The sequence below is a fragment of the Entamoeba invadens genome (genome assembly GCF_000330505.1).
Source record: "Entamoeba invadens IP1 unplaced genomic scaffold scaff_1105074725225, whole genome shotgun sequence".
In the NCBI taxonomy this organism is placed as follows: Eukaryota; Evosea; order Mastigamoebida; family Endamoebidae; genus Entamoeba; species Entamoeba invadens.
The window spans coordinates 246237-265050 of record NW_004443552.1 but is presented as its reverse complement, the minus strand read 5'-3'; the positions used below and the strand labels follow the sequence as shown (position 1 = coordinate 265050).

General features: G+C 35.6%; 12 protein-coding genes across 12 annotated transcripts; 3 read left to right on the top strand and 9 right to left on the bottom strand.

Moving 5' to 3' along the window:
- Positions 1-107: 107 nt before the first annotated feature.
- EIN_381470 (hypothetical protein) lies at positions 108-2711 on the bottom strand (the record flags this gene model as incomplete). Its single annotated transcript, XM_004258903.1, has 1 exon — positions 108-2711. One exon carries the CDS (start codon positions 2709-2711, stop codon positions 108-110), a length of 2604 nt encoding a protein of 867 aa, XP_004258951.1.
- A 469-nt stretch (positions 2712-3180) lies between these two features.
- EIN_381460 (hypothetical protein) lies at positions 3181-3759 on the bottom strand (the record flags this gene model as incomplete). The annotated part of the gene is made up of 1 exon (XM_004258902.1): positions 3181-3759. The coding sequence occupies one exon, from the start codon at positions 3757-3759 to the stop codon at positions 3181-3183; it is 579 nt and encodes a 192-aa protein (XP_004258950.1).
- Positions 3760-4293: 534 nt separating this feature from the next.
- Positions 4294-5436, bottom strand: EIN_381450 (hypothetical protein; the record flags this gene model as incomplete). The annotated part of the gene is made up of 1 exon (XM_004258901.1): positions 4294-5436. One exon carries the CDS (start codon positions 5434-5436, stop codon positions 4294-4296), a length of 1143 nt encoding a protein of 380 aa, XP_004258949.1.
- Positions 5437-5499: 63 nt separating this feature from the next.
- EIN_381440 (hypothetical protein) lies at positions 5500-6754 on the bottom strand (the record flags this gene model as incomplete). The annotated part of the gene is made up of 2 exons (XM_004258900.1): positions 5500-5925; positions 5984-6754. 2 exons carry the CDS (start codon positions 6752-6754, stop codon positions 5500-5502), a joined length of 1197 nt encoding a protein of 398 aa, XP_004258948.1.
- A 616-nt stretch (positions 6755-7370) lies between these two features.
- Positions 7371-8072, bottom strand: EIN_381430 (hypothetical protein; the record flags this gene model as incomplete). The annotated part of the gene is made up of 1 exon (XM_004258899.1): positions 7371-8072. The coding sequence occupies one exon, from the start codon at positions 8070-8072 to the stop codon at positions 7371-7373; it is 702 nt and encodes a 233-aa protein (XP_004258947.1).
- Positions 8073-8506: 434 nt separating this feature from the next.
- On the bottom strand, positions 8507-9295 carry EIN_381420 (proteasome subunit beta type-7-A precursor, putative; the record flags this gene model as incomplete). Its single annotated transcript, XM_004258898.1, has 1 exon — positions 8507-9295. One exon carries the CDS (start codon positions 9293-9295, stop codon positions 8507-8509), a length of 789 nt encoding a protein of 262 aa, XP_004258946.1.
- A 454-nt stretch (positions 9296-9749) lies between these two features.
- On the top strand, positions 9750-11577 carry EIN_381410 (serine/threonine protein kinase, putative; the record flags this gene model as incomplete). Its single annotated transcript, XM_004258897.1, has 2 exons — positions 9750-10961; positions 11017-11577. 2 exons carry the CDS (start codon positions 9750-9752, stop codon positions 11575-11577), a joined length of 1773 nt encoding a protein of 590 aa, XP_004258945.1.
- Positions 11578-11748: 171 nt separating this feature from the next.
- Positions 11749-12105, top strand: EIN_381400 (RING-box protein 1B, putative; the record flags this gene model as incomplete). Its single annotated transcript, XM_004258896.1, has 2 exons — positions 11749-11905; positions 11951-12105. The coding sequence occupies 2 exons, from the start codon at positions 11749-11751 to the stop codon at positions 12103-12105; spliced, it is 312 nt and encodes a 103-aa protein (XP_004258944.1).
- A 264-nt stretch (positions 12106-12369) lies between these two features.
- Positions 12370-12748, top strand: EIN_381390 (RING-box protein pip1, putative; the record flags this gene model as incomplete). The annotated part of the gene is made up of 2 exons (XM_004258895.1): positions 12370-12526; positions 12621-12748. The coding sequence occupies 2 exons, from the start codon at positions 12370-12372 to the stop codon at positions 12746-12748; spliced, it is 285 nt and encodes a 94-aa protein (XP_004258943.1).
- Positions 12749-12968: 220 nt separating this feature from the next.
- EIN_381380 (pumilio domain containing protein C6G9.14, putative) lies at positions 12969-14195 on the bottom strand (the record flags this gene model as incomplete). The annotated part of the gene is made up of 1 exon (XM_004258894.1): positions 12969-14195. The coding sequence occupies one exon, from the start codon at positions 14193-14195 to the stop codon at positions 12969-12971; it is 1227 nt and encodes a 408-aa protein (XP_004258942.1).
- Positions 14196-14797: 602 nt separating this feature from the next.
- EIN_381370 (thioredoxin H-type, putative) lies at positions 14798-15118 on the bottom strand (the record flags this gene model as incomplete). Its single annotated transcript, XM_004258893.1, has 1 exon — positions 14798-15118. One exon carries the CDS (start codon positions 15116-15118, stop codon positions 14798-14800), a length of 321 nt encoding a protein of 106 aa, XP_004258941.1.
- A 561-nt stretch (positions 15119-15679) lies between these two features.
- On the bottom strand, positions 15680-17170 carry EIN_381360 (UDP-N-acetylglucosamine pyrophosphorylase, putative; the record flags this gene model as incomplete). The annotated part of the gene is made up of 2 exons (XM_004258892.1): positions 15680-15780; positions 15907-17170. 2 exons carry the CDS (start codon positions 17168-17170, stop codon positions 15680-15682), a joined length of 1365 nt encoding a protein of 454 aa, XP_004258940.1.
- Positions 17171-18814: the final 1644 nt, after the last annotated feature.

The window sequence follows — 18814 nt, the reverse complement described above, 5'->3', positions numbered from 1 at the left end:
GTCACTTCTTTAAAAAAAAAATCTTATGTAAATGTACTATCACTTAATAATAGAGTTGACTAAGATTTTCAACATAAAAAAAAATAGAACAAGAAATGTGTTTAGTATTAATCCTCCAGTATATTCTTAGTCTTTTGACCAGTCGAAGTCTTCGACGTCTTGCAAAACGAGTAAATGATGAAGACAACAGCCGCAAGGACTGGTACAGCAACTATTATGTACGTCCATTTGAACGTCGTTTTCTTTCGACTCCATCTTTCTGGTTCTGTGAATGTATCTTTTCCTCTGATATTAATACCTTTACTTATACACTTAGCTTTTGAAGTTTTCAGATTTGCAAGGATCCAATGCCCATTGCATGCAACGGTAGTTTCTGTTGCCTCTTGCACAATACCTTCGGAGATGTACGTATTAAAGTTTTCAATTGTAATACCCTTTTCAGAGTACACAAGATATTGTGGGTTCTTCTTTGTTGCTCTGAGAACTGCACTATTCGGAATAACTAAGAAAACATTCACGTTCTTCAAAGACCCACTGTACAAGTTCACAGCATGTTGATTCAACAACCCTAATTTGATATTCACGTTATTCATATCACACTCCGAATTCACTTTGACTATAGCGTCATTCGCTATATCAAAATCAGTGTTAGAGATATCAAAGCCATACTCTCTCCCATACCCATGGAACGCAGCTTTACTCTTTAAAACGATCTTCAATGAGTCGACGACATCGCCAGTGCTCTCTAAGAAAGACCCTTCCTCTACTGTAATTTCAGTCTTTTCAGTTTGGCATAAAATTTTATCAAAAGAAACTATGCCTTTGATATTACACTTGCCTTTCTCTTGGATACTTATCAAACTGCTGAAGAAGTTCCCGTCAAATGTAATTTCTTTTGCGTTGATTTCGTCCAACTCCACTTGCTCCAACTGAGTCTTAAAGGTGATCTTTTTCGCTTCGACTCGCCCAACCCGACGGGCCTCAAAATTCACAACAACGTCGTCCTCTTCAAACACGTAGCTCACTATTTGTTCGTCGCTTTCCTCACATCCAGCATTCTTAATAGTCTCCGACCCAATGGTATACACGCCATTCTTCTTATATGAACGTTTCATGTCACATGTAATAAAAGAAGGAGGAATGTCTTGCGCATCACTACACCAATATGCTGAGATGTGGTTTTGGTCCAATACCAAATTGGTCCCTTTCAATGTGATTGCATCAACTTGATTGGAATCGGCTAACATCACACACCCATCCCCTTCTCTATTCTTTGCCGTAACATAGACGCCTTCTTCAAAGTACATTTTTCCTTTCCCAAAGTCTTCAATCACTGGGAACACAGAAGACATGATACTGATTTCTTCAACAAAGAAATCAGTCTTCTTCTGCATCAGAAACTTTCCCTTATCAGTGTCGACCTCGTCTTTATCAAAAAACGCTTTGACAACTTCTTTCGACTGTGCGCTGCCAAAGTTCAAGTTTCCAGTCATAGTCACTGTGTTCGCCTTAAAATCGAGGAGAGACACTACAATGACTTCGTCGATCACAAGTTGAGCTTCTTTACTTTCAAATCTGTCAACAATGACATTTGTCATATTTAAAACGACTCCACTCTTCACTACAATTCCATTGTATTGTGCGTTCTCAAGTGAGTACTTCCCAGTCTCAAAGGTTAATGTTTCCGTTTTGATTTCTTTTTTTTGGAGATTCAGTCCTTTTCCTTGCGTCTTAAAAATGACATTGGTGTACTTCAACGCACTCCACTTGTCGTCCCAAATTGGTTCTTCAATGATCATATTTGCTGGTATCAGTGAATCGCCGACATTCCTTTCTGCCATAGGACACGACTTCATATTGAATCCCTTGAACTTATAAACACATGTGATAGGGTGGCAGATGACTTCGTTGTTACTATTAGTGACAAAAAAGACCTCATACCCTTGGCACTTTCTTTTAATAGTTCCTTTGATGACGTTGTTTTTAGTGTCAACGACTTTAAGAGTCTTAATCATATCTTCTGGTATAACAGAAGCCGAGTGGATCAACGAAAGTGTTTGCAAGTAGTCTGACTTCATGTCGACAATCAACTCTTTGATATCTAATTTAGTCAGTTGTGGCGAGAACAAATGGAAGTTTGAAGTTTTCAATATGACTTTTTTGAGATCGACTTCGTTCATTGTAATCTCCGTCGGGCCTTGGACTTCAAGTTCGTTGACCTTACATAACACACACGAGAAACTCCCATCGGTGGTCAGTCGATTGATCTGCCCACTAAATAACACCTTCGACCCCCCACTCACTATAACATCAACAAATCCATCAGATGACAACACAAATGTGTCTGTAGAAAAGGTGACTGTTTTTGCCTTTGAAGCGACTAATTGGTTGATTTGGAGTTTCGATTCGGGAGATGTTCGTGTGAAGACTGCCAAGTCCTCGATGACTAATTTATTGATAACGACGTCGCGGACATTAAATCGTGATGGAACTTTCACACGCAATTCGTCGACATTTTCTAACTCAATTGGGGCGTCAATTGGCGTCGATATCGTGTAAACACAAGCGGCGTTTGACGGGACTTTTTCGCCTTTTTCATCAACACAATTGCTTGTGTAGAGTTTGTCTGAGAGAACCGTACATTCACAGACACTTTTTGCACTCATAGTAATATCGCCTAATACTGCAAATAAAACTAAAAGAGACAGCATGAGGCTTATTCCTTATAAGTTCAGTTCTTGAAAAGTGTTAAAAAAAAGTAAAAAGGGGTTTTTGGAATGTATTAACTTTTTATCGCAAAGAATCGGGAACTTTAAAACTTTGTCTTAGTGTTTCGACTTGTTATTAAGTTATTTACAATAAAAGACAGTTCCACAATAAGAATAAAAATAGTTCATTATAAATTATTTACTATATAAAACACTTTTATATTTATAGTTTATAAATAATTATAATATAATTTAAATGTAAATAATAATCTCAAACATTAAAGTTTTAAAATGTTTATTAGAATTAATTTTTATTAATTATTTGTTAAAATTACAATAAATTAACACTTTTGATTTGGATTGCGATTTTTAAAGGAAATAAAAAAATAAATTGTTTGTTATTACATACAAGATTATTAACCGATAAAAAAGATGGTACAATAAGGAAACAACACATCTATTAGAAACATATTCAGAACCATTGGAAAGCTACACAAGATACAACGGAGAAGGTGAGTGGGTATACAGACCCTGTGAATATATTACCGTCCGAATGAGTTGTATCTTCGTAAAATCGAGAAAAGGAACTTGAGATGTAACTTTTGTCTTCTGAGTTAATTCGAAAAGCGTCTGATATCCAAAACATTTTTTGTTTCTGATTTTTCTTGGCGATTGAAAGAAGTTGGTGGGTCATTGACTTTGGCTTAAACTTAGTTGGTTGATAGCCTTGGTTGTTATCTAAAGAGAAGATGAATTGGTCTTTATCTTCTCTCACCCAAGCACCTTGTTTCTCAGGCAATATACCATGGAAGGACCCAAAAACATCTCCCGTGTTTGTTACAACTACAAACATCACATTCTTTCTCCCTTGAACCTTTTTCCAGAGAGCATTTGACTCCAACTCATCGATCTCAGAGTCATAGATCTTTAATGATCGAGTTAACCCAGTCCACTCGGAAAGTAGATCCATCGAGTTGAGTCTTTGAGGGCAAGTCGCTTTCTCTGATTCAAACCCAAGAACGTCGTTGTTGTTAATCACTTTCGCTGTCATCTTTTGAATGTTCTACAAACACAAGTTCCTTTTATAGCTCGGAAGAAATTCCTTTTCTGAAACAGCCAAAACTACAACTACGGTCGAATTATTACGATCTTCTCTTACTCAGTATTACTTTACTAGTAATGTATAGCTTTTTATTATATTCTTTGTGTTTGTCAGAATGTGTGGTTCGAAAAAAATGTCCTTTTAAACCTCAGAGGCCTTTACTTTTGAATTCCCAAAAATGAAATGTAAACGAAATAATATTATACAATATAGTTTATTTATCATTTATTTTCTATTGGTATTCAAAAAAAACGCTTACGGGATTGGCTTGTAGGAAAATATTTCAAGAAATTTTTTTCTAAAAAACGGAAGCTTCGATAGAAAAGTCAAATACTAAAAAACTCAAAAATGCTATCCACAAAAATATTTTCCAAATTTTTTTATTAACTTCATAAATGTGGTTTTTCTTTTATAAATATACCATTTAAAAAAAATAAATATATATTATTATTATTAATATAATTATTAATAATAAAAATTGTTTTAAAGTTCCTTCTTTTCTTTGTTATACAAAATGACCTCTTTGTATCCATTCTCTTCTTTCCCAAACTTGAATTGCACCCCCAATTTAGCTGTTTTCACGAATAATATTCCTTCGATATAAATATCTTTAGCTTCAACGTTGTCAGCGAAAACGTTTCTAAGAACTTTGACCTTTTCAGCAATAACACTTCCTTTAATAATTGTGTTATTCAATACCACCCATTTTGCGTGTTCATTTACAAAACTGGCGTTTGTGTTTCTCACTGTGATTCCACTCCAATTTCCTGTTATAACAGCATTGGGTAAATATGCTATTAAGTCTAAATACTGTGAATAAATATCACAGTCCCACTTGTTATAATGAACTCCTCTCTCATCACTCCAAAGGAATTTGCATGAGCACAAGTTATCTGTCTCATGTTGTAAGACATTGGTTTGAAACTCTTCATCGTTACAATCCGTAAATCTGGTGTAACCCTTTCTTTCACATAATGCATTCAATTTCTCTGCTTCTTGAACAACACCATATACACTAAACTTAAACGGAGTAGTTGACACCTTCCCTTCAGAAACAAACGTAATTTCACACGACTCTCTGTGCTTCGAGTTGGAGTTCTGCCACGCCACTGAGACGTTACCAACAAGAATAACATGGTCTGCTGGGCTTGTTACGCCTCTCACAAAGACCACTTTATTCCCATCGACACTTGTTATCTTGTAGGTGATAGGATATTCCATGTCATTCTTCGACACTCTTATTGTAGTATTTGGAGTGTACACATTCAATTCAAAATCCTTCTGAATTTCCAGGGCCATCAGAGTGAGTGTATGTGGTTCTTGCACTCCACTCCCATATACATTCAACTTTTCAAGTGAAGAGAAATACTGTTTTCGAGGTATCATAGTCTTCATACTATCAAGTCCAAGTACAAAGTCGACGTCTTTTGAGTCGTCCAAGAACACGGTGAGTTCTTTACTTGTGTTAAGAAAGTTAAAGCTGACTCGATGAGATATGGAGTAACTATACACCTCTGGATCGAACTTACAAATTTCGTCTTTAACAAAGAAGAGGGTGTTATTCTTATAATAGTCGCAATAAGCAAGAGTGTGCAATGCACTGAGGGCAATTATAAGTTCAATCATTCAAATATTCAGTTCTCGCTATTTACAGTTCGGCAACCGAAATTCCAGAAGTGAACTTTTCAATTAGGCGCTGATGGGCTCAACGTAATTCTCGGGGACAAACCCCGACTGCCCCTTGTCGTTCGTCGCGAACCACCACCCGCTCGAGTGCTTCTCTGTGATGACCAAAATGTCTCCCTCGTGGATAGTTAACTCACTTTCGGCCTCCGCGGTGTAGTCATACAATGCTTTGACTTGTGTGGACGTCGTTGTTTTTTGGTCGCCCGCGGCTTCTGGTTCTTGTTGTTGAGCGACTGGTTGTGAAACCGCCCCTCCCATTTGAGGTTGTGAGTATGAGGCTGGTTGTTGAGCCATTGGTTGTGATCCCGCGTTACTTGCTCCCTCGAAGAGGATGTTTCCACTTGCGTCTTCGATTGGGAAATCGTCTGGCATATGACCATTCGTTGCTTTAGTTGTCGCGAAAGTGTTGATATCTGCGTCAGCGTCAATCTACAAAGTCAGTCACATCACTTGACAATATTTTGCACTGAAACTCTAAGTAACAAACGGCGTCAAATTTGCTCTTTGTGAATTCGACGAATTTGGAATAAGCGTCTGGGAGAGCTGTAAATGCCAAGCCGAATTTAGTCATCAAGTCCTTAATAGCGTTAATAATAGTCTCTTCGAATGCTTGGAATTGAGATAAAGTGTTTGGTTGTTGTGAATTATAATAGTCGTGGAGTCTCTCATTAGTAAGTTGGACTGTAGCTCTATAGTTTTGATCTGCTTCTTTAGCCTTTTCAATAGCCGATTCCTTTTTAGTTGTGAGTTGTTGCATTTTGTTGACTTTAGTGGTTTGGTCTTGCATAGCTTTTTCAACAGCGACGCTTGCCGAGTCGGCGTCTTTCGACAACTTCACAAAGGTGTCTTTGTCTTTTTTTAACACATCTTTTTGCTTTTCAAAGTCTTTAGTAATTCTTTGTCCGTCAGCAATCAATCCTTTTGCTTGTTTTTCATATTCTTTGATTTGGTTTTCAAGGTCTTTAGCGCTCATACTAAACACATTTGTTATCGCAGACTCCGTGTTCACATTTTCTTCGATGGCATTCAAATAACTCTCAAGAGCATCTTTCACGGTCCCATAAAACAAACTGTTTGGCCCACAGATCTTCTTTTGTCGGAAATCTTGAACTAATTTTGTCATACGCTTTTCATAGTCCTTTCGCTCCGACGCCATTTTCGATAAAAAGTCTTTGATATCAGAAAACGCCTTTGTGTTGTTTGTCGAGTGTTTGTACACCACATCCAATCCATCTATAAGGTTCTCTGCAAAGCTCATCTCAATTCCTTAATTCAAGTTCGCAGTTCAAACTCTTTATATAAACTAGTTGTTGTGTTCCCTCTTTTGCAGTCGTATTTGGACCATTTTCCTCCCCATTTCTTTCAATCCAAATTTTGTCTCTTCTGTACTCTTTCTTTTCAGGTATTTTTCTGGGAATTCAACACCTTTCTCTTTACGTTTTTGCAATAAAAAGTCTTCACAAAGTGGATATTTATTGACTACCATTTAGGGTTTTTCCTCTCAATTGTGTTTCAATAGAATTCTCCCACAATTTACTGATTTTGTTGGACCATATTTATGTTCCTTTTAGCTTGAAATACTTTAATCAACGCAAAAGAAACAAAAAAAAAGACTTTTTTTAGGTGTTTGAGGACGCCTTTTTGGTCTTGTCATTTATTATATTTATCTTTTTCAATATAAATAAAAGAAATATGATCCATTATCTTCCTAAAAGTGTCTTTTTTTATATAATAAATATATGTTATTTTTAATAGTTGTTTTACTATAATTTTCAAGTAATAGTAATTAATCAAAAATATAGTCATTTACAGTAATTATTTATTAGATTGAAAACCTCAAAATACTTAAACAAAACCATATCGAAATGTTTCATTTATTTTTGATGATGCTTTTTAAGATACTCCACCATGGAATCTGGAGTCGGCTTCATAGTATCTTTTCCCGGAACCCAGTTCAATGGACAGACATCACCATGCTTATCAGAGAACTTAATTGCCTCAATGATTCTCTTAGTCTCTTCAGTGTTTCTTCCAATACCATCGTCATTGGTTTGAGTATATCTCACAAGGCCTTTGTCGTCGATAATGACATACCCTCTTCTTGCAATTCCTTCGTCGATGTTCAACATATTGTACTTGATTGAAATACATTTCTTGATATCGGAAACAAGTGGGAAGGCAAGCTTTCCAATGCCTCCAATTTCTTTTGGAGCGTCGCACCATGCTTTGTGTGTGAAGACGGAATCAACAGAAATGCCAACAAATTGGACATCCTTCATTTCTTCGGCAAGTTTCGAATATCCCAACATCTCCGTTGGGCAGACAAAAGTCCAATCAAGTGGGTAGAACAACAAGACTACAAATTTGCCTTTAAAATCTTCCAAATTGAATTCAGTCAGTGTTCCCTTCGGACAGAAACATTTTGCCTTAAAGAGTGGGGCTTGATGTCCAATAGAAGCTTTCTCAAACTTGTTCAAAAACTTCCCATAAGCTCTTTTTATAGGGCAGACCATCTCCTGCTTCATGCAGCAAAACTCCTTCTTTTCTTCCTTCTTACACTCCTTCCCACAACTCATTGTATGATTTAATAAGATTTATTAAAACCACTTATATACCATTTTCATCACAATTATTGTCTCTTTTCTCTTCTGTTTTAACGTCATTACTTCTCCACAAATCACTTCTCTTTCTTTTATTCTTGAAGTCAATTGTATTTATTAATATTAACTTATTTATAACTCTTTTATTATTCATTTTAGTTTGACTCAACTTATAAACTATTTTTGCAACTGTCTTCTTTGACCATTTGACAAGTAACGCGTGATATTCCCATCTTTTTTTAATATTTTTCTTATTTTATTAAATACTTATACTAAATTAATACACAGATGTGAAGTGGTCATATGGACTTACAGACAATAATTAATGCAAACAAAAAAAATTGGTATCCACGTCATAGATTCATCCACACAGAAAAAATGTTATAAATAACAAAAGAATAACAACAAAGTTAATCGATCTCCATTTTGTTGTTCTCTGCATTAATGTCGTTGTCTGCAATTGTTGGGACGAACGTCTTCTTGACAAGTTCCAACTTTTTGGGGAATCCCTTGAAATCTGGGTTTCTGAATATTCTTGGGCATGGGTACGACACATGCAATCTTTCGTCAACACCATCTTTAGTGATGATACACACTCTCACTCGACTTCCCGAACCCATATCATTCAGAATACCAGCCTCAATCGCGTGTTGTGCCAAAGCCGCTCCTTCTTCGATTGTCAATCCTTCATTCCACCCATCATCCAAAATAGTAGTTGCTGCAACACTCCCACTTCCAAGCGAATAATAATGTTGTTCCGATGTATATCCATTAGCCATTAAACCATACAAATGTGCGCCGGTGCAGTCATACCCACCAAGTACTAAATAGACACCGAGGTGTCCTCCGTACTGGAATAAGTGTCTCTTAAACATTGTCACTGCTGTTTTTACTCGAGGGAATGTTCCAGTAGTCAGCCCATGGACTCCTAATTTTGTCGCAATGAAATTGGTGACATGGGTCAAGTCCGCAGCAGTCCCAGCACCACCGCAGTATATGTTTTGCGCCAATTTATGGAGTTTCATGCAGTCCTTGTCTGCAACTATTGGTCCAGCTGTTGCTCGTGAGTCACAAGCAACAACCACGGCTTCTCCATGATTGCAAATCAATCCGCAGATGGTTGTTCCCGTCTTTAAAAATTTCGACTTGTCATTCACGTAATTCGTCCCAACTGGTAACCCAAAGTCGCAGTTTTCCATTAAATTTTAGAGTTCTCATTAAATGAAAAACTTCATCATTACAATCTCCCATCTCTTTTTTATTTTTTTTTATAAAAAACAAAAAACTCAAAAAAAACAAAAAAAGAATGTGTATTGTTTTGTTTTAATTAATAATATTATTAATAATATTAAATATAATAATATTAATAATGATATTATAATATTTAATATCATTAAATAATAATTATTATTTATTATAATGATTATTATAATATATATAACTAAAATGAATTGGTTTTTAAACTACATTGTGTTAATTTGGTTTATGTATTTAAAAATGTTACTATAAAAACAATTCATAACAAAAAATTAAAATGTGAAACAATAATAACCCTTTACGAAATTATAAATAATAGTAAAATAAACCAAAAATATGGTAGATAACTAAAATGATGGGCTTTGAGTTTTTGGAGATTAATAAACTCGGAAAGCAATGACAGTTGAGGGGAAGCGGACTTTGGACATCGAGTCCACAAGATTGATAAACGAAATGAACCTTACGCCACAAAGCAAAAAGACGCCTTTGAAAGTACTCTATTTTGACGTTGCGATACAATTTTCGAAAACCTACCAATACAGGATAATGTGCTTCCTCTTCGAAGAGAGGAGGTTTGTACTACTGAGGCACAACATTGTTAAGGAAGAGTACTTTTTCACACAAGTGTCGAACGTTTCTATGGGGGACACGCTCCAACCACAAGTCACTGTTTTGAGTCTGACGGGTAATGTGTCTACACTCGAAATCGTGACACAGTCTTCGAACGACGCTATACAAATATTTCAAATTTTTTATCAGTTGTCGCTTACGCCACGTTCCAAATTCTATAACGAAGACTTTGGGCAGGACACAGTGAAAGTCAAAATGGAAGTGCCGTGTTGTAGAAATACAAACAATTTGTGGTCTCCGAGAAAACTGGTTATATACAACGGGAAGTTTGTGTTGTACAAAGAGGGAGAATCGAAACCGGCAAATATATGCCCCTTTTCCGCACGACTCAAATTCGAAACCCATGTTGGTGCAATTCTTCAAATCGACTCTGTAATTCGAAGCTACATTTTGAAATTCGAGAGCGAGGAGAAAATGAAACAAGTTGTCGAAACGTTCAATACATGCTTTCAGTTTACAAGACCACAAATTCGACTTAAAACGAGAAATTTTACATCGGGTAAATTGGGGCTGTTAACTACTTCGTCGAGAGAAATTTGTGTCAAAAATTTGTTGGATCCGGACGAGTGCAATGAACACTTTTTCGATTTGATGGAAATACTTAAAGCTCTTCTGAAAGGACGTAAAGTACTTGAGAAGGTTAGGCCCGACATCGCACAAGAAGAAGAACGAAGAAACCAAATGAGGATTGGACAGATTCAACAAGATTTCCGAGAGGACGACCCATTGATTTACTGCGAGCAAGGCAACCCAACCGACCTATACACCAACTTTGTTTCGGTTGGAAAAGGGGGATTTGGTGAAGTGTTCAAAGTTTTGAGCAAAAATGGGAATCAAGCCTTTGCAGTGAAAGAACTCAAACACACAATCACACAAAGAGCATCTAAAATTGGCATTGAAATTTCTCGGATGTCAATTTGGAACCACAAAAACTTGATCAAGCTGGAAAAGTGCCTTATGTTCAAAGGAAAAATATATGTTTGTCTTTTTTTTGTCAAAATGTTGATACTATTATACAAGTACTTATGAATAGATTGTGATGGATTACTGTACAAACGGAAGTTTAAAAATGTTGATAAAAGAGCGCGGTCCTTTAGAACTTGACATAATCGCCTTTTTGTTACGTGGAATAGTGGAGGGTGTCCGGTACATCCACGAGCAAGGGTTTATCCACCGTGATATCAAAACGGCAAATTTGATGTTGGACTCCAACAATGAGCTGAAAATTATCGATTTTGGCCTTGTCATCCGAAACAGCGCGCTTCCTCACAACCGAGCTGGTTCGAAGTCGTACATGGCGCCAGAAGTCATCAAGCAAATTTTGTACAACGAGAAAGTCGATGTGTGGAGTATTGGGTGTGTTGCGCAAGAGCTTTTAGAAACGCAACCACCATACAAGGAACATGGCATCGTTAAAGGGATGTTTAAAACTGTAATTTACGGTGCGCAGGGTCTTCGTGATGTCAGAAAAGCCACCCCACAATTTCTGGAGTTCATGGAAAAGTGTTTTGTGTATGATTATACAAAACGAGCGTCTTGTGAAGAATTGCTCAAAGTTTGTTTTTTGCTTATATCAGTGATAAATCACAAGTAGCTTCCCTTCTTCGATTGTGCCAAACACCTTTGAAAGTGTGTATTTCTGTTTTTGAATAAATAATTGAATGGTTTATGTTGTATATATTTAACAATTTTGAGGCCAAATTTTATTGTATTAAACAATCATTTCTTTCCCATTGATTTGAAAAGCACTTTTTATTTCCAAAAGATGTCTGTTCCAGAAAAATCCAAAGACGATGACCAAATCAGTCTAAAAAAGTGGAGCGGCGTTGGGCTGTGGTCGTACAAAATTGAAGCGGTGACGTGTTCGATTTGCACGCTCAAGCTCTCTGAGCCTTGTCTTACGTGTCAGTCCACGCACACGGGTTTGTGTTGTGTGATATAATTTAAAAGTGATCAATAACAGAAAGCTTGCTCGGTCAGTACTGGTGCGTGTAATCACGCCTTTCATTCCCATTGCATCGAGCATTGGCTCAAGACCAAGCCGGTTTGTCCCATCGACTTTGGCCCTTGGGTTTGTGACAGCACTGAAATCATTCCCCAAAAACCCGTTGACAAAGTATGAGTTTTTCGTACAAATTTACAGTTTTATTTCTTTTTGATGTTCAAAAAAGCTGTTTCTTTTGTTTTCCGTCACTTTGTAAAGCACTTTTGGCTGAAGCTTAACAATTCATACCACATAACAGTAAACAATACGTAGAAAAAATCTATAACATCGGGAAAGTCTCCAAAAAAGTGAAGAAGAAAAGCCAATCCTAGATGGCGGGAATTTGAGGTTTAACTTTTATTTTTTTAAGTCCACCCATCTGCAAATAACAAATTCAAAAAAATGGCCAAAGCCGCACCTCCAAAGTTCGAAATTAAGAAGTGGAACGCCGTCGCGTTGTGGTCGTGGGATTTGCAAGTCGACACTTGTGCCATTTGTAGAAACAGTTTAATGGATCTATGCCTTGAGTGTCAAGGAAACACTGGCTCAAATGCCGAAGGTTTGTTCTTGTTATGTTTAATTTCTTTGTTATTACACAAATGCATATACAAAGCAACACACCATATATCTCTCGTATTCTCACTTACATATAGAATGTACCATTTCTTGGGGTGCTTGCAACCATGCCTTCCATACTCATTGCATTTCGGGATGGCTTAGGAACAGAGCCATTTGCCCTCTTGATCAAAAGCAGTGGGAATATGCTCGTACTGGAAAATAAACTCATTTTTACCCTTTCTTTGTTCCTCATTTTCCACTCCTTTTTCTCTTATTGTAAATAACAAGCAAAATTATATAACAATTCGTTCTTATTACCTTTAAAACTCTTAGTATTATGTATTGTTATAAATATCTTAGGCATTAGACTTATAACATCTTACTCTTAAGACTCAAGATTTGTTTTGCAAGTGAACCCTCACAAACAGACAAATGCACATCAATTACACATCAACACCGTAGTTCTGCAACAAGACCAAAATGTGCTTAGCGTACGGAACTTTTCTGAGCGACGAAATTTGTGGGAGGACGACGTTGTTGACCATGAACTCTCGTTCGGTGTCGGAGACATTCTCGATGATTTTCTGGACGACGTAGTTCGCATATTGGTCCCTCATCATCATAAGTAATGGTGTTCCTTCCCGTTTGGTCCCATAGATCTCTTTGAGCATCTCCTGTCGTCCTTTAGCGTTCGCACACATGAAGCACTTCTCGATCACATTAGAGCTATACTTCTGCATCGATAGCTCGGCAATACTGCCTTGAAGAGCTCTACGGATTTTTGTCCTCTCCGTCGGACATCTCTCTACAATGTATTGGATTACATAGTTGCCGTATTGGTCTTTGGACAACTCTAAAGTATTTGGAAGGATCTCTTGGAGTAAAGGGTAACTCTTCTCTGTTGGGATCTTCTCGAGAATTCTTTGAATGACTCGACACCCGTATGGGTGTTGAGAAAACGCCAAGACACGACCTTGAAACGCGGAAATAATCGCGTCGATGATACGGGTATCCCCCTTCTCCACACACTTTTGAATGACATGGTTGCCGTTCTGATCTTGAATGCAGGCTACTATATTCTCTTCGATTTCATTAAAGATCGTCCGCTTGTCGATATCGTCGACAAATTCAATTGCTTTCTGGACAACTCGACAGCCGTACATATGCAGTGATAACTCGACAAAACAGCCAGTTAAGCGCTTAGTCAGTTGGCTCTTTTGCCAGACCGTCCCAAATTCAAAGAGTTTCTGGATGACATAATTGGCAAAGACATCTTTAGACAAGTGAACAGCCTCGGCTTCAATACCATCGAAGATAGCATCTCTGTCAGATGTTGAAGTTTCTATTTTGTGTTGGACAACCCTACTGCCCGATTGGTCTTGTGACAGTGTCAAATAGTCTTCTTTGAATTGTTGGTGGAATCTTTTGGAGGGTGTCGCGAGTGAAATGTTTTGTGGTTGGGGTGGTTTGTCGTCGTCACTTGTCTTGAAATACCTTTGAAGGAAGACATCATACCCCTCCGAGTTCTCTTCACCATCAGGCCGACTCAAACCCTCCTTCGGAGAACTCATGTCCGCGTGCATGAACTTCTCTATGTCGCACGACGTCTTCTCCTGGACGTCTCCGTCGTCGAGCAAATTACCCAACACGCTCTCTAACGTTTGCTTCATAAAAATGACCGAACTAAGGGTTCTCCAAGTTTTGTGTTCTATAGTTCTTTTGTAGCTGTTTTTACTATTTCCAATCCCCTTCTTTTTCCCTTTTTCCTAAAATCATTTTTGGTGGAAAAGGAAACCATTTTGGAGGATTTGTTCGGGAATATTACCTTTTTCTTTTTGTGCTTATTTGTCGAAAAAGATAGAAATTAGTTATTTATGTTTTTTTCCCTTTTTGTTTTGTATGTTTTTTTTAAAAAATAACCAACCTAAAAAAACAAGTCTAAATTGTTATTTCAAACAATAAACAAAAATTTTATTTTTTTTATTAGTTTTGAGATAGTACTTATTATAAAAATGTTAAGTTTGTGGATTTTTAAATTTTGTGAAATCAAAAACGAGTTGAAAAAAATTGCGAAACTTGTAAAAAATTGTGTGGTGATTTTTTTTGGACATTTCATTTTTTTTTTGTGAATTATAGTATTTTATTATTATAATACTATAAATTCATTTACAATGTTTGAACTATTTATTATAATAATTTGTATTATAATTTTGTATATAATTTGTATAGAATAATTATAGTTAAATAACTAACAATGAGTGGTATAAATGAGTTAAAGTTTAGCAGCAACTGACATGAAGTCCTCTAATTGCTCGTACTTTGGCTCGACAATTCTCTGCTGCTCAACACCATTATGGTAAAGGATGAATGTTGGGACATGTGCAACTTTGTACTCTGCTTTCAGTTGTGGCGCTTTGTCGACATCAACATCGATGCAGACTGAGTTCTTGGATTCTTTGACCAATTTTCTGTAAAGTGGCTTGACATAGATGCAGTCCTTGCACCATGTTGCATGAAATTGAACGACAGCAACACCGCTTGCAATCTTTTCTTTGAGTTGAGCGCCGTCAGTGAGTTGGATTGGTTCTGCCATGTTATTTTGTCTTTCACAGTTTTGTGTTTTGTTTAAGAGAACAAGACTCTGTCCAGTTCACCTCAATTGTCTCACTTTCTATTACTTGTGGTTATTTTACCATTTATCATTGTTTTAAATATAAATATTATTTCTAGTCATCGTTTTTGAATATCTCCGACTTTCGGGAACACTTCCTCTTGTTAGGTTGTATTCCCGTTTATTATAGGACAGCCTGTTTAAAATATCATTAACAAAGACTTTTGGTCTTTTTCCAGAACCAATTATATTTCTATTTTTAAATATTCACTGTATTATAAAATGATTATATTTATTATATATTTTACTACATATTTTCATCCGAAATCGCTTTTATATATATAGATATTTTACAAGTATTTTTTATCAAATGATTATATTTATTGTTGTGATAACCACAATAGTAAAAACCAGACACTTTATTATTCAATTCTAGATGTTCAAATTTGAAGTGAAGTAGAGTAGTAATTTCAAAGATCCAACAGTTAATCATGTAGCACAACGAAGAGTTACTGTCAAATAAAATAAAGTAAAAGCAGTAGCTTAGTTCACACAAAATGGCAATTTAATTGTTTTGTCCTTGAACTCCTCAAGCCCTTCTCCATTATATGATTTAGCAAAGCTGATTTCGCATAAATCGGACTCTACTGATGAATTTGTGTTTTCTTAAACAAACAATTTTGTTAAGTGCAAATATAATGGATGAAAACATTCATTCAAAAGTTATACTGTACAAAAACATTTTATCTATTAAATATTATAAAACAAACGTGAGTCATCCACTCTCGCACCTGCTTTTCTCAACCAATTCTTAGCTTGTTCACAGAACATTTTTCTCCCTGAGTCTGGGCAGTCTACTTTGGCGTCGTTGGCGTTTTTAAGTGGAGAAAATTCCTCTTCCCTTCTCACCTCGAGTGCTCCCATCTTCTTAGCAAGTCTAAACGCGTCAAATATGAACATCTCAAATTTGAATCCATTTGGGCTTTCGGGGTGAACCAATTTACCGTCTGCGTCAATAAATGGGACCTTTTTGTGTGCAATATGGAACGGCAAATACTCTCCTCCAACCTTTTTCAAAAATTCAACAGTGTAGCCATTGTTGCAGATGTGTGCAGCATTAAACACTAATTCACCCTTTGAGTCTCTTCTCTCAGCCATCTCTCCTGATATCTCAGAGTACTCAACTACAGCTGGTTCATTGTTTTTTAACACCAACACCCCTACAGCCTCTTTGGGTGATGTCTTTGGTAACACCTTTGCACAGCAGTCAAATCCGTTGTAGTCCATATACCCAATGAAGGCCGGGTCCGCCATTTTATTCAAGACGTTGTCAACAGCCGTCTGAATGACGTATTTGACTCCTCTTGCGTCCAAATTTGCCAACACCCCACTCTCCATCAGCCCTCTATAAACTCCTCCATTCCCATTTGGTGAAAGTGAAACCGAATGTGTCGTCTCCATCAGTACTTTCCCATCTTTGTCAACCGCTGGTAGCATTCCTTGTTCGAAAAAGTAGACATCATTTTTATTAAGCCCAAAATAGTTGTGCGATTCATAGTACTGTTGTATTTCAATAGAGTTAGAGTGGTTCGTCATCACAACAAGTGGAATGGCATTTGTCGTATTGGCAAGTCGTTGGAGGGATTGCAGCCTCTCGCTCTGGATTTGGAAGAGACTTTTGTGGCTTGGAAGGCCGATGTCGTAGCACCCCTTTGGGTGATCAAACCCGAGCCTGGTTCCTTGTCCTCCAGCCAGCATAACAACAGCAGCTCTTCCTTCTTTTATAAGCTCGAGGCCTCTGTTAATCCATTTGTTGTAGTCAGGAGAAGTGACTGATGACACGTTGGGGAATGGGGCAATGTTTCCTGTGAGGAAGTTTTGTGGGTGCAACAATTTTGAAATACAGTCGAAGTCCAGAGAAGCAAGTGTTGTATAGTACAGGGACTTTTCATTTGGAGATAGTTTCGAAACAAATTTGAGAAGATGTGATTGCCCACTTGTGGCAATTTTGGATTCAAGTTGCTCGTCTGACATTTTGTTGAGATTGAAAGAATAGTTCACTTTTTCTTTTTAAATAATTATTTATCAGTCTTCACTTTCTTTAAAATCTCCTGATATTTTTATCAGTTAATAATAATTAGAAACCATATTTTATAATGTAATTTTAATTTTCTTATGTTGATATAATAAATGATATTTTTATTACTATGATTAAATTGGTGACAAAATAATCAAAAAATTAGTAAATTAATTCTAAAGGTGACCTTCGAGATTTTCACGACCCAAGTAATCTTAAGATTATTTGGGTCGAATAAATTATTTTTTTGTAAATCGGCATTTTTTTTACCAAATAACACAAAAATATTTTTTAAAATTTCACAAAATTATTTTTTTCTGAATTTACACAATGTTGAATTGATTATATATGATCATCATTAACCTTAACAGATCGTGTTATCAATTTTCATAACAAAGTTGCCAACACAATTAAAGGTTCAAAAAGACAAAAACAAAACAAATATACAAGAGTGTTGATACAAAGGTAATTCTCAAGTTATATTTCCACTAAAATAATAGTTATCTATTACATTGAATTTATTGATTTATAAATAATAACCTTTGTGTTATGTCTATGATATACATTAAAACAAAAATATACGATTATCATCAATTTCATTGTGTAACTACGTCGATGTACACAATTTTTATTCAACAACTTTTTGTTGATAATTACATGTAAGAGAGTTGTTATATACGATTATTTTCTTAACTATCGTTTTCTTATTATTCATATAAAAACACACAATTAAACACACAGTAACAACACAACATTTATTATTATCTAAAATAGAAACATCAATTGATTATAAATTTCAATATTTTAATAGCAATAGATGATATATCAGGTTTCACCGTTAATCACTACGTTTTTATTTTTATATAATGTCAAAAATAAAACGTGATAAATTTTTAGTGTGTAAACATGTAACATCAAACCTGAACTTAAAATCATTACACTGAAATTACTAGAATAGCACAGTTTAAAACATTTTTGCTTATAACTTGATGCTCTCTCACATATATACATAAAATATAAAAATAAATATTTTATCGTCAAGGAGTAAAAGCAGACGATAAATAATTACAAAATTGATTCCAGTTCTTTGTTGTGGAACATAAGTCATTTCAACAAAAATGAATACACTTTTCATAATTATTTTAAAAAATAATTATATACATCTTTATTTATTATAACAGTTATCTCTTTAGATCATACATAAAAGTGCATTAAAACATAAATATTTGTTTTTTTGGATTTATAATACGATGCACATATAATCTGAGTAATACACAAAAATTTAATAACAATTCAATTGCTTTCAAATTGAATTATATTATAATGTAGAAAAAAATAATTAAATTTATATAATATATTTAATTGTATCTAAGTGACAACACCAATGTAATTAAAAAAATACAAATTCGTTTATTATCAACATTTTTTTTATTTATTCACATATATATTTGATCATTTATCATAACAACTTTATCTGGTTGTCAGTCATTTTAACCAGTAAATATATGATTTATTTTTATTACGTGTACACAAGAGTGTGAACCACAAGTCGTCAAAATATTTATTTACATTCTTTTCATATTATAATAATTTTGTATTTG